Here is a 14,055-nt window from a genome sequence, read left to right on the forward strand (position 1 = left end):
GACTACGAAAGCCACCTTAGACCTTTCAGTGGGAAACAGGTCCGACATCATCTCCAGATGCAGGGAACATTGGGAAAGAAAGCCACGGCAAAACTTAGAGTCCCCATCAAATTTATCCGGCAAGGATAAGCGTATCCCAGGAGCGGCCACTCGCTGCGGAGGAGGTGCAGGAGCTGGCGGAGGAGATGACTGCTGAAGCGGTGGTAGTAACTGTTGTAGCATAACGGTCAGTTGAGACAGCTGTTGGCCTTGTTGCGCTATCTGTTGTGACTGCTGGGCGACCACCGTGGTGAGGTCAGCGACAACTGGCAGAGGAACTTCAGCGGGATCCATGGCCGGATCTACTGTCACGATGCCGGCTGGCAGGTAGTGGATCCTCTGTGCCAGAGAGGGATTGGCGTGGACCGTGCTAGTGGACCGGTTCTAAGCCACTACTGGTTTTCACCAGAGCCCGCCGCAAAGCGGGATGGTCTTGCTGCGGCGGTAGTGACCAGGTCGTATCCACTAGCAACGGCTCACCTCTCTGGCTGCTGAAGATAGGCGCGGTACAAGGGAGTAGGCAAAAGCAAGGTCGGACGTAGCAGAAGGTCGGGGCAGGCAGCAAGGATCGTAGTCAGGGGCAACGGCAGAAGGTCTGGAAACACAGGCAAGGAACACACAAGGAACGCTTTCACTGGCACTAAGGCAACAAGATCCGGCAAGGGAGTGCAGGGGAAGTGAGGTGATATAGGGAAGTGCACAGGTGAACACACTAATTGGGACCACTGCGCCAATCAGCGGCGCAGTGGCCCTTTAAATCGCAGAGACCCGGCGCGCGCGCGCCCTAGGGAGCGGGGCCGCGCGCGCCGGGACAGAACAGACGGAGAGCGAGTCAGGTAGGGGAGCCGGGGTGCGCATCGCGAGCGGGCGCTACCCGCATCGCGGATCGCATCCCGGCTGGCAGCGGAATCGCAGCGCCCCGGGTCAGAGGACGTGACCGGAGCGCTGCCGCGGGGAGAGTGAAGCGAGCGCTCCGGGGAGGAGCGGGGACCCGGAGCGCTCGGCGTAACAACAGATTTCAGGCCAAAGCTGGGTGTATCATAGTGGCAGACCATGTGGCTACCATGGCACCCCTGGAAAGAGGAGTCCCTAACCTGATTGTCCCTCTCTTTTTATATTAGAAAGAAACTGTGCTGTCTCCAGGGAACTGCATTGTCAGCAAATTACGGGAGGGGGTATTGACCTAAGGGTCATGAAGAGCAAAGGGAAATAAACCCCAGACCATTTTGTCCTTAGGGGTAAAATTAGATGCCAGAATAGAAGGCCCATTTCAATATTTGTTATGGGGCCCACTTTCATCTATGTACGTCACTGTTCCAGGCTGTTTAGTGCACAGGATTATCATGCCAGGATTAAATTGTAGCAACCTTTCACCTGTGAGACAAAGGGCACATTTATATGCTGATAAACTCAGAGTTTTGTTACCATTCACTTCAGTGTGTCCGCAGAAAAATTTGCAATAGATTTGCAGATTAGCGGTGGACCCATGGAAGTGAATGGTAGTGGGACCTGCAGGGGATCTACTGCGAACCTGCTGTGAGTTATCATCATGTAAACATATCCAAATAGGGTTGATATTTTCAGCCGTTGAGTGTAAATAAGGATTGTCCTGTCCAGTAACAGTAGTAAGACCTCATAAAAGTGAGGGGCAAGCAGATCTGTTGGTTCTACTTGTCACCTACAAGTGCAATGTAGGAGTATCACAATAGAGTTCCCCCTGCAGTAACATCACCCTAGATGCGTCTCCTTCCTCTCTCTCCTACATGCATTAACGCTCCTTCACCAAATCTCCAATGAGCCAGAACACTCCTGCTGTACCCTAGGTCGCACCTTCCCTGGCTCGCCTATAAACAACACCATTATTTTACCAACTTTGCCTTTTGCTGCCCATGTTGAAACATACTGTACTGTGAGGAGTGATATTTGGGACTCCTTTACTAATAATGGCCCATTTTTACCATTACAATGTGACCTGAGCTATATTCCACATTATATCTTTTGAGGGATAAGATTGACAAGACTGACTTGTTGCATTTACCTACACTTTTTTGTACAGTTGGTAATTTCCAAATTTTGAATCCCCAAAGAGCAATTAGGGATTAACATAAACTACTACATAGACCCCTACTTCATAGTGACCTGTTATTCCTGTCACTTGTATTATGTGAATGTAGGCAAAATATATTAGGATTGATAAGAGTTATTGATAACTTATCATCATGTAGGTATCTAATGCAACAATCAGGGTCTATAATAGCTATGTATTTTACTTCTACAAATATATATCTTATATACAAATGCATAGGCACTCACCTTTTGTACTTCAACCATAATGCTACATTCTTTGCCAAGTGCAATACTGTAAAGAAGGTTGTCTGAGCTATGAAAACTCTTCCCAGTTCACAGTGTTTGTTGCATTCTGGCAGGTGGATTTCCTCATATGGTTAGAGCGATGGACAGCACACATCTAGTGGGAGGGGTACAGAAGGATTAAGAAGCTGTTTTTGTCTCAGCATTAAATAATTACCTGTGTAATCCCACTGCCATCTGCTTGGACTTCAGGGTTGGTTAGATGTGAACCAGTCTAAGCCTCAGAGGCCATACCTGACCTGTAGGCTCAGCACACTGGCACCTGCTGCCTCTGCTGGCTACTAAGATTTTTTTCGACTCCAAAATATACAAAACAGAAAAATATATAAATTAGAATTATATCAGCAGTTCTCTTTTATTCTCAGGTTGTGTAAAAATTTTATATTTTGAAAGCTGAGTTATGTAAAAATGCTCAAGCTAAAGAATAATTTCATGCATAAGTACAAGTTAGCTTAAAGGGGAACTCCGCCCCTAAACATCTTATCCCCTTTCCAAAGTATAGGGGATAAGATGTCTGATCGTGGGGGTCCCGCTACTGGGATTTCGCTCCATGCCGGATGATTGGCGATGCAGGGTGGAGGCTTGTGACATCACAGCCACACACCGCTCCTGACCTCATGGCCACGCCTCGTGGCCATGATGTCACGAGCCTTCGGCGCTGCACCCGATGCTTTAAACAAATGCCGGGTGCAGCAGGGAGATCGCGGGGGACCCCAGCGCCAGGACCACCACGATCTGACATCTTATCCCCTATTCTTTGAATAGGGGATAAGATGTCTAGGGGCGGAGTACCCCTTCAAGTGTGAAAGTTAGCAACATGTAACTTTCTAAAAGTTAGGCCTGTTTCACATGATACAGATGCATTATTGTAACTGCCACCAGTCCCTGAAGTTTGTCATTTCGGGTCATCAGGCCTGGGGTCTATTCAGACTTGCAGATGAGAAATTTAAGGAAGCAGTGCTATGCTGATACATGCATGTGACTGGGTTATGTGGTGTCATTTTAAAGCATTTAGTTCCTTCTTATTTTGATGTATTGTGTCTCTTTTGGTAGCATTAGTTACAAAATCTACATGTGTTTCCCAATGTTTGTAGCAATTTAAGGGGTGCAAAATAATTGGCTCCACAGCATATGGTAAATTCTGATTATTGAGGTTTGTTTCACTTAAGACACTACAATTACTGTTGGGATCACTGACATTTTCTTGCCGGTTATTCTAATGGAAGATTTGCTTTTGAGTACAATGAGAAACATGAAGCATTATTATAGTGTCTTGTCCCACAGCAGTAACACTTTTGCTACTTGAACTCTATTTAGGTGGTTGGAGTGCCTGTCTCTATTTTAGGTCTGAGTCTGATAAAAAAAAAAAAAAAAAATTATTGTGTTTCTCTGTTTACAATTGTAAGAGCTGGTGAATAGCCGCATGTCTCCTGCAGCCAATCAGTGAAGCCATCCTCTGAGATAGGGAAAAAAAATCCCAACTGTCAATTAGTCACATGTTCTCTACAGCCAATAAGATCAACCAACCTGTTGCCCCCTACCCGTCTGGGATAGGGAAGAAGAAATTCCCAACAGTCATTTAGTCCGGCTCCTGTGTCGCTCTCCTCTTACCTCACTTAGATCCCAATTCAACATTCTACCCTCATACCTTCAATGGGGGTCAACACTGAGTAACCTGTTCCAGACTTAGCCGAAGTCCTCTATTGGATCCCACTGCCGAGATAGATGCACAACTCAAGTGGCGCTGTAGGGACAAATAGCATTGCTGACGGTCCCTATAGCTTTTGGATTAAGGTAGAGGTTATCCTCTGTTCTGCACTTATCTCTGTGACAGACTAGCAACTGAGGTCCCTCTGTCTGTTACAGGGATGGACAGGTAAAATTTCAACGGTTATCCAAAATCTTGGCATTTGAGGATTTAATTCCTGGTGCCCTGATACAGATGACTGCTTCATTGGAGTCATAGTAAGTGGAGTTCACACAGTACTACAGCCACCATCATCACCACAGATCCACAATACCACCACACTCTTGGTGTCACAAACAAAATCACTGCCAGCCCAGTATCCCACATGTTATAGTGACTGTTCATTATTCAACCTTAGTACCTCAGCTTACATACAACTTCGGCCTCACCACAAACCTTGGCGCCTCATCACAGTAGAATAAGGGCTAGCAAGTATTTTAGGGAAATGTGGGAAAAATGTTACATTTAATGCAGTTAGGGTATGGATGGAGCTGATGGGGCCAGATCAGCAGCCTACCTGGATGGGAGATGTTGTGTGCAGGTCTCTACTAGAAGTGGATTTTTTTTGGTCTTACAATACAAATGTGATGTGCTCTATGAAAAATGTTGTAGAGTAAAACTGCAGAACATGGGCAGTGGTTCATATGGCCACCAAGAGCAAGCAACAGGCTGTACAGTCATACACATTGTCATACACATTGGGGACATACACAATGATGGATGGGTCAGAGTTGTCACAAAGATTGGTTTTAGTGGGCGGAGGCTAGGGCAGTTGTGTAAGGCTGGGTAAAGGAGGGCAGTCAAGGATTGGAAAAGCCGAGGAAAGGCACCAGCTAGTATGTTTGAGACATTTTGTCTCCCCATAAGTTAATAGTGTTTTAAGATAAGTAATAATAAAGAGCGGCATAAGACACAAGTCTCACAGGACCATCTGTATCTATTTATTTGGTTAGGGCGGTCAACCTGTGCCTTATGGTAGTTGACCCTACTGAAGAGTACACTTCAATAACTCTAGGAAGGAGATTTATCAAGCTCCGTAGTAGGTTTTATTTGCTTGAAAAATTGCTTAAAGATGTTAGCTTATTCCAAAGCACATTTCTGAAATGTGCTCACATAGTATATTGAAATTTTTTTTTACTTTGCAGTGGTCATGTATTTATCAAATACGATAGTCGCTATTTATGAAGAAAAAAACTTGCATCTCCATTTAAAAGTCTCATATGTATTCCAGGTCCAACCTGGCTTACAGAAAGTGCATACGTCTGCAGAAAAGGACATTAACACCCACTTTACCAACTGTTCTTGTTCTGCATCATGAAACAAAGCTGCTACATTTAATGTTAATTATAGAAAAAATTAATTATATAACTATATAACTATAATTTTTAAAGTTGAAAATACACACTGCACACCTTGTTCATTTTAGGACACGTATATGCTGGCATACATGGGGCATTATATTGAGGGGCACATAACAGGGGGGCACATGAGGGGGGCAATATATGTGAGGGGCACAGCCCATGGGGTATTATATGAGAGAGGCACATGACAAGGGGCCCCCTGTCATGTGTCCCTCACATATAATGCCCCCCTGTCATGTGCCCCTCACATATAATGCCCCGTCATGTGCCCCTCACCTATAATGCCCCCTTTCATGTGCCCCCCCATTTATAAGGCCCCCTGCCATGTTTCCCTCACAATAAATGTCCCCTTTTTTGTACCACTAAGTTTTCATAAGGCACTGTGTACCATACAGTGCCCCTGTGGTGTTTTCTACAGCTTTCTTACTTGCACTGTGCATGGGTGTTTAATGCAATTAACGCAAGACTCTGCCCACCAATGTCGCAAAATGCGTCCTCAAACGAAAAAGCCTACAGATATTCATGGTGCGGCATAGTATGTTTTAAATATTTTTTTATTTCTGAGGAGGGTGGATGGGTTGTTGTGGGATAGTTGGAGTGCAGCTATTTAGTGCCAGGCCGGCCAGTCAGAGTGTCACCCGGTGCGGTATGCCCACCCTCTCCCTGTCACTCTCTAGCAACACTACTGGTAATAATGGGTAGATAAAGCCCTTTGGCCATTAACATAAGGGAAAACTTTTATGCTTTAAAAAATGCTTTTGAAAGCGGGTTTCCTGGTTACTCGGTTGCTTATGTGCGATTTATTTATCAAGGTCGTGCGACTATTTGATAAATAGGTCACATGTAGGCAAAAGTAAGTAAAAAACAAATAATTGTCATATAAAAGCCAATACGTTTGAAAAAAAACCCCCATAAATCTCCTTCCAGATGCTTTGTGGGTGGTACTGCAAATGGGCATACAGCGTGTGCAGCATTATAGGATGGCTTCAGGTATATTGCGTGTCTCCAGGGTCCTTCCTATTCTTTTCTGTACGAAGGAGAATGTAGGAAAGGGCTGTAAGCTAAACAGTAATCTCTCAGGCTAATGCACATGTTCCAACTTGTCTATACTGCAGTGGTGGCCAGAGTAAAGGGTACCAGCAAAGAACTAAAGTACTGAACATTATAATATATTAATATAAAAAAACAAAACCGAACAACTTTATACACAATGCATTTCTTTTTTATTTTTATTTCTTTTTTTTATTTTTATATTTTATATGTTATTATCTGTACACAAATGGAAAAAAAATCACTGGCAATAAACAAAGCGATGAATTTGTAAAGAAACAGAAACAGCTTTTTGAATCAGCTGCTATATAGGCTGCTTTCACACTATACATTTGCTCCGTTTCAAAGACCCGTTATAATGTCCCGTTAGGAAAACCCTTAAAAACTGCCGTTACAAAAACCCATTCAAGTCTATGGGATTTTGTGATTATCTGTTATCACCCGTTATAGCCCGTTATGAATAATGGACATTATTTGTGACAGGAGAAAAAACGTTACATGCACTAATTTTTCTCCCGTCACAAATAATGTCCGTTATTCATAACGGGCTATAACGGTCGATAACAGATAATCAAAAAATCCCATAGAGATGAATGGGATTTTGTAACGGCCGTTTAACGGCCATTCTTTAGGGTTTTCCTAACGGGACATTGTAACGGCTCTTTAAAACGGAGCAACATATAGTGTGAAAGCAGCCTTACATGATTCTTATATAAAATATCATTGTTATAAATACATATCAGGCGTCTATAATCTGGTGTTTTTTTTTTTTATGATGTTCTGCAAAAGCATAATTTCATTACATTGACCAGTACTATAGCAGAACTCCACTGGGTAGGAAAATAAACAGCAGCAAGTACACAGCAAAATACGCCAATTTTTGAATTTATTTTGTCATTTTTGTTGCCCTTAACAAAAATCCCAGCACAGCTTTCATTCTTTCATTTCTACAAGGATCTGCCTGCACTAAATATTTGTATAACAAGTCTGGAGCATCTGGTTGTCGATGTAATCCTAAATATTCAGGAGAAATAACAGAAAAATTGCACAATGTAGAGGTCTTAGAATAGACATTGTAGAACTGTAATTTCATAGGAATACCATTTACTAAAACAGACAAAATAGCCAACACATCAGAGCTCTCAATAGTTTCTATAGGGAACATGGTCAGTTATCCTGTTCTAAAGTTTTGGTCTATGTATCTCTCCAATGCTCCACAATTAAGCTTTACTTCCATATTGGTTTGCCTTGTAGTAAGCCTTCCACAGTCTCACCGTCCTGTCCCATGAAACGGAAGCGTACTAAAAAGACAGGAACCGGTATTAACATTTATTTCTCTTGCTTGTGGCTAACTTAATACCACATGAAATATATCAATGAGCCTTTACAGTACCTGCTTCATCTCTGGAATATGCACTATGCAACGGATTAGATCAGTGTGCCCTACATTACACTGGACCTGAAGAAGAGTGTCTGGATCATACACCCTGGAAGGTATAACATTGTAGATTTATAGAAATGGTGACGAATGACCAAACAACATATAAACATAATAGATCAAATATATGAAAGTTGCAGTTTAGTCCTATTGTAAGGCTGGGTTTACAGATATTATTTTGGTCACTTTTTGAGCCAAAAGCAGGAGTGGGTCCAAAACACTGAAAAAGGTGCAAATATCTCTTTAATATCTCTTGATCAAAATACTCAACAAATACTGACCAAAGCACTAAAAGTGAACCCATTAACAAAAAAAAAAATCATAATCAGAATATACTGTATAACATAAAATCCCATAAATACATTAACCAAAAAAGTGTTATTAGAATATATACTGCTCAAAAAATAAAGGTAACACTAAGATAACACATCCTAGATCTGAATGAATGAACTAATCACATGAAATACTTTCGTCTTTACATAGTTGAATGTGCTGACAACAAAATCACACAAAAATTATCAATGGAAATCAAATTTATCAACCCATGGAGGTCTGGATATTGAGTCACACTCAAAATCAAAGTGGGAAAACCACACTACAGGCTGATCCAACTTTGATGTAATGTACTTAAAACAAGTCCAAATGAGGCTCAGTAGTGTGTGTGGCCTCCACGTGCCCGTATGACCTCCCTACAATGCCTGGGCATGCTCCTGATGAGGTGGCTCCTGAGGGATGTCCTCCCAGACTTGGACTAAGCATCCGCCAACTCCTGGACAGTCTGTGGGGCAACGTGGTGTTGGTGGATGGAGCGAGACATGATGTCCCAGATGTGCTCAATCGGATTCAGGTCTGGGGAACGGGCTGGCCACTGCATAGCATCAATGCCTTCCTCTTACAGGAATTGCTGACACACTCCAGCCACATGAGGTCTAGCATTGTCTTGCATTAGGAGGAACCCAGGGCCAACCAAACCAGCATATGGTCTCACAAGGGATCTGAGAATCTCATCTTGGTACCTAATGGCAGTCAGGCTACCTCTGGCAAGCACATGGAGGTCTGTGTGGCCCCCCAAAGAAATGCCACCTCACATCATTAATGACCCATCGCAAAACCGGTCATGCTGGAGGATGTTGAAAGCAGAAGAATGTTCTCCACGGCGTCTCCAGACTCTGTCACGTCTGTCACATGCGCTCAGTGTGAACCTGCTTTCATCTGTTAAGAGCACAGGGCGCCAGTGGTGAATTTGCCAATCTTGGTGTTCTCTGGCAAATGCCAAACATCCTGCATGGTGTTGGGCTGTAAGCACAACCCCCACCTGTGGACATCGGGCCCTCATACCACCCTCATGGAGTCTGTTTCTGACCACTTGAGTGGACACATGCACATTTGTGGCCTGCTGGAGGTCATTTTGCAGGGATCTGGCAGTGCACCTATTTGCACAAAGACGGAGGTAGCGGTCCTGCTGCTGGGTTTTTGCACTCCTATGGCCTCCTCCACGTCTCATGATGTACTGGCCTGTCTCCTGGTAGCGCCTCCATGCTCTAGACACTATGCTGACAGACACAGCAAACCTTCTTGCCTCAGCTTGCATTGATGTGCCATCCTGGATGAGCTTCACTACCTGAGCCACTTGTGTTGGTTGTTGACTCCGTCTCATGCTACTACTAGAGTGAAAGCACCGCCAGCATTCAAAAGTGACCAAAACATCAACCAGCAAGCATAGGAACAGATAAGTGGTCTGTGGTCACCACATGCAAAACCACTCCTTTATTGGGGGTGTCTTGCTAATTGCCCATAATTTCCACCTGTTGTCTGTTCCATTTGCACAACAGCATGTGAAATTGATTGTCAATCAGTGTCGCTTCCTGAGTGGACAGTGTGATTTCTTGGAGTTACATTGTGTTGTTTAAGTGTTCCTTTTATTTTTTTGAGCAGTGTATAATCTATGTATTAAAAAGAAGAAAATCATACATCATGAAAAGAGCGACATCACCGGACATCTGCACTATAATATGTAGTAAACAATGCCAAGGGCAAGAGTATACAAGCAAAGACATTCAAAATGCCAAAAAACGTACACATAATAACTGAGTACAATGGCAAATATACCTTATTTATTATAGAACTAAAGTGCTAGTGCCAGATCATTGTCTGAAGTTCCATGTGCTAGTGCCAGATCATTGTATGAAGTGCCATGTGCCAGTACAAAAAAAATGTATTCGAGCCCTATGTCATAGGGTTAGTATAGTTAGAGCAGGGTCCGGAATGATGCCACTCTAATGTGTGTCTCGGCCCGTACACGTTCACAGTGCATGGTCTTGTGCCCCAATGCCACATAAAAGCCCAGTTACAATATGCCCAACAACATGTTGACACCCCTTACAGCTTCTCGCATTCTGCAATTTGACGTCATGAGGCCAAAGTAGAGATTTATGGTCACAACCAAAAGTGATATGTTTTGATAAGGGGTCAACAAGACTTATTGTGAGAAAATACCATCCCCAATGTGAAGCATGGTTGTGGCTCACTGATGTTTTTGGGGTATGTGAACTTTAAAGGATGAAAAACCTGTGAAAATTGATGGCAAGAAGAATGCAGCATGTTATAGAAAATACTGGCAAACAATCTGCATTCTTCTGCATAAAAGTGTGCATGGGATTTTCTTGGACTTTCCTGCACGACAATGACCTTTAGCACAAGGCCAAGTTGAGTTCTAGTGGTTACAGAAGAAAAAAGGTGAAGGTTCTGGAGTGGCCATCACAATCTTCTGACCTTAATATTATTGAGCCACTCAGGTTCATGCAAGTTGATCAAAGAATCTGCATAATCTGGAGACTTTATGCCAAGACAAATGGGCAGCTTTATCACCTTCAACACTTAGGCCATGTTCCCACATCGGAATTACCGTCCTGGAAACGGGATTCTGCTGTGATGTGCACACTGCGTAATTTCTGTGCCAGATGTGTCTGGCACCGAAATTCCTTTTTCCGTGTCCGCACAAAGAATGAACACGTTCATTCTTTGTTCGGAGTCCGTGTGGAATGCATAGCAGTCTGTGCATTCCTAGTGCCGGCATATTATGCACCTCGCTGTTTGCGGAATGTCTGCACAGAGATTCTCCGTGTGGACATTCTGTCGTGTGAACATGGCCTTATGGACCTCATAGACAACAAGTACAAAAGACTACATGCTGTCATTGATGCTAAAGGTGCAATACACAGCATTGAGAACTAGGGGTATGCAGACTTTTGAACAGGGGTCATATTTTTATTTGTAGCCAAGTTTTATTTTCTGATTGTGCCCTTCTGTTATAACCTATAGATGAATATGAATCCCATAAGGAATAAATGTGTTTTGTCAGATTACTCATATATTACCAATTCTCCAAGGGTTTGCAAACTTTTGTGCACAACTGTAAAAACTCCCCATTTCCTCCAAGCGCATACAGTAAAGCAAAATTGGCTGGTCATCCCACTGTACACTGCGCACGTATGTCAAATATGACTCCCCCTTTTCCTTCTCCGCCCCTCACCACGGTGCATTCAAAACTGGCCGCTGCCGTATCCCATTCAGTTGAATGAGCTGAACTAAGTGATTATTATCCCATGTATTATAAGACCCATTGGCCCTTATTTACTAAGAGTGGAGTGTAGGTTCCTTTGTGGGTTTTAATTCCCTACAATTTATTTTCCACGGTATTTACTAAGCTTTCCCTACATTTCCCACTTTCCCTACAGTTTCCACTTTATTTTTTACACATGCTCTGATCTGTCTGGTTTTCCTCAGCTGAAATCCACAACATTTTCTGTGGAAACTTTAGTAAATATGTTGGGATTTTGTGAAAATGTCGGGAACACGCCCCTTTTCTGTGACCCCGCACCATTTTCCCGATGACCACGCCCCTTTTTCGGGTTTTCTTAGCAAAATGGAGAGTTAGTTAGGCGCAGACAGAATTTCAGGTGCATATTCTGGCGCAGACAGAATTTCAGACGCAATGCGCCCAAAACTGGCGCACAACCCGACAAAACATGTCGGGTTTGCAATAGTAAATGAGGGCCAATGCGTATAAAATGTTTTTTTTTTTTTATAAATAGGTGAATAAAAAAATAACAACTCGAGAAGGTTAGAAGAAAATTGCCATCTTACCTTATAGTGTCGTGTACTCCTGCAGCAATGCACCCATTCATTTGATCAATACAAATACACATGACCACTCCCTTGGTGTGCAGGACCCTCTCACATAGTGCACCCTCTTCACTCTGCAGATGTTAGAGATGGTGGTTACAGATGAGGTAAATGGTTGAATTAGAAATGAAATATCTATTAGAATATAATAAAAGGAATGGAAGCACAAAATCCATGTACAGTGTGCATGCTATGGATTTACCTGCTTCATGAAAATGAATAGGAAATCTACTGTGAAACTCAATATTTTCCACTAAATAAACATCTATATCAGATGAACTGTCCTCTTCTGCACCTGTTTTTGCTCCAGTGTACTGTATAGTTTAGTGTTATATTAGTGAATTCTAGTGGTTCCTACCCAGATTCGAATAGTCCCATCTTCGGAACCCGTAATCCACTTGTCCTTGAGATTATGCCAAACAACAGAGGTGACTTCTGCCTCATGCCCTCTCAGAATATTCACAAGGATCATCTCAGAACTCACTGCTCCAAATTGGCGGATATATATATTTCCATCGCTGGAAGAATAAGCAAACTCCTTCCTACAACGTATTAGACAAAACAATTACATTTTTTTTACAATTAGACTTTTTTTTTATTTTTTATTTCCACACATAGAAAGCAACCATTGGTGAACTTAATTCACATTTTTGTTTTATTTGTGCCAGATTTTGTGAAAAAGTCCCCGATTTCCAAATTAATTTCACCTTGCTTATGCCACGTACACCATTCTATTTAATGATAATATGCACCAAAATATTCTTGCCATCAAATATACCACCTGAAAGGTGGTGCAGACATAGAGTAGACAGTGTAACATGCACCAGATTTTTTAAAATCAGGAGCCAGTGTTAAAAAATCTGACACAATCTTAGACTGCTTAGTCAAGTAAGTCTAAGTAAGGCTTAGGCAGTTTTTTTTTTTTTTTTAAATCCCCCTCCCCAATGTCTATATGGAAAGGTGTGAGCTGTTGCCATCATTACTCAGTAGTTAGCTTTCAATTCACAAATCTTGATCAGTTCGGGGCACCACAGCATTTTTTTATGTTGCCAGAGGTTACTTTGGGCAGGAATGCCAATGTAAAGAATCCAATAGTTCCAATACAAGCTGATACAACACAAACAGGTGAGTGCTAGGTGGAAACGACACGGGGTGTTCTGGAGAATGACGTTGTTCTCACTTGTGCTATGCAATGATAGCATAAAAGATGTCGTACCTTGTGGTCTCATGGCAGGAGTCAGTCACATATGGTACGCTGCAGTGGCTACGGATATGTACAATAGATATATAGATATATCCTAAGCCACTGCAGTGTACCGTAAGTGACAGACAGTCTGGACTTCCACCACAAGACCTGTACACTATCATTGCTTACCACAAGCAAGAACAATGGCATTGTCAGGATTCGGCAGGCTGGAGATGGATCCTCTGTGCCAGAGAGGGATTGGCGTGGACCGTGTCGGTGGACTGGTTCTAAGTTGCTACTGGTTTTCACCAGAGCCCGCCGCAAAGCGGGATGGTCTTGCAGCGGCGGTAGCAACCAGGTCGTATCCACCGGCAACGGCTCAACCTCTCTGACTGCTGAGATAGGCGCGGTACAAGGGATTAGACAAGAGCAGAGTCGGACGTAGCAGAAGGTCAGGGCAGGCAGCAAGGATCGTAGTCAGGGGCAACGGCAAGAGGTCTGGAACACTGGCTAGGGATACACAAGGAACGCTTTCACTGGCACAATGGCAACAAGATCCGGCAAGGAAGTGCAGGGGAAGTGAGGTAATATAGGGAAGTGCACAGGTGAACATACTAATTAAAAGCCATGCGCCAATCAGTGACGCACCGGCCCTTTAAATCGCAAAGAACCGGCGCGC

General features: G+C 43.2%; 2 protein-coding genes and 1 long non-coding RNA gene across 5 annotated transcripts in view; 1 reads left to right on the plus strand and 2 right to left on the minus strand.

Moving 5' to 3' along the window:
- LOC130369580 (ADP-ribosylation factor-like protein 3) overlaps positions 1-4,960 on the minus strand; it is a 59,104-nt gene extending 54,144 nt beyond the window's left edge. The window contains exons 1-2 of one of the 2 annotated variants that reach the window (XM_056575001.1): positions 4,058-4,960; positions 2,353-2,506 (exon numbers count right to left, since the gene is read on the minus strand). In XM_056575001.1, coding sequence (XP_056430976.1) covers positions 2,353-2,370 — 18 coding nt within the window. In that variant the 5' untranslated portion in view covers positions 2,371-2,506; positions 4,058-4,960. Of the gene's footprint in view, positions 1-2,352; positions 2,507-3,936 lie in introns of both variants that reach the window. The other variant, XM_056575000.1, reaches the window with a different exon arrangement.
- The window catches only part of LOC130369581 (uncharacterized), a 37,941-nt gene continuing 27,912 nt past the window's right edge, over positions 4,027-14,055 (plus strand). The window contains exon 1 of the long non-coding RNA XR_008892820.1: positions 4,027-4,155. This is a non-coding gene — a long non-coding RNA (uncharacterized LOC130369581). The remainder of the gene's footprint in view (positions 4,156-14,055) is intronic.
- Positions 7,207-14,055, minus strand: part of LOC130369578 (uncharacterized) — a 115,605-nt gene continuing 108,756 nt past the window's right edge. For both annotated transcript variants that reach the window (XM_056574993.1, XM_056574992.1), the window contains exons 15-18: positions 12,549-12,732; positions 12,152-12,264; positions 7,961-8,054; positions 7,207-7,868 (exon numbers count right to left, since the gene is read on the minus strand). In XM_056574993.1, the coding sequence (XP_056430968.1) occupies positions 7,788-7,868; positions 7,961-8,054; positions 12,152-12,264; positions 12,549-12,732 (472 nt within the window). In that variant the 3' untranslated portion in view covers positions 7,207-7,787. The remainder of the gene's footprint in view (positions 7,869-7,960; positions 8,055-12,151; positions 12,265-12,548; positions 12,733-14,055) is intronic.

The sequence above is a fragment of the Hyla sarda genome, chromosome 4 (assembly GCF_029499605.1).
Source record: "Hyla sarda isolate aHylSar1 chromosome 4, aHylSar1.hap1, whole genome shotgun sequence".
Classification (NCBI taxonomy): domain Eukaryota; kingdom Metazoa; phylum Chordata; class Amphibia; order Anura; family Hylidae; genus Hyla; species Hyla sarda.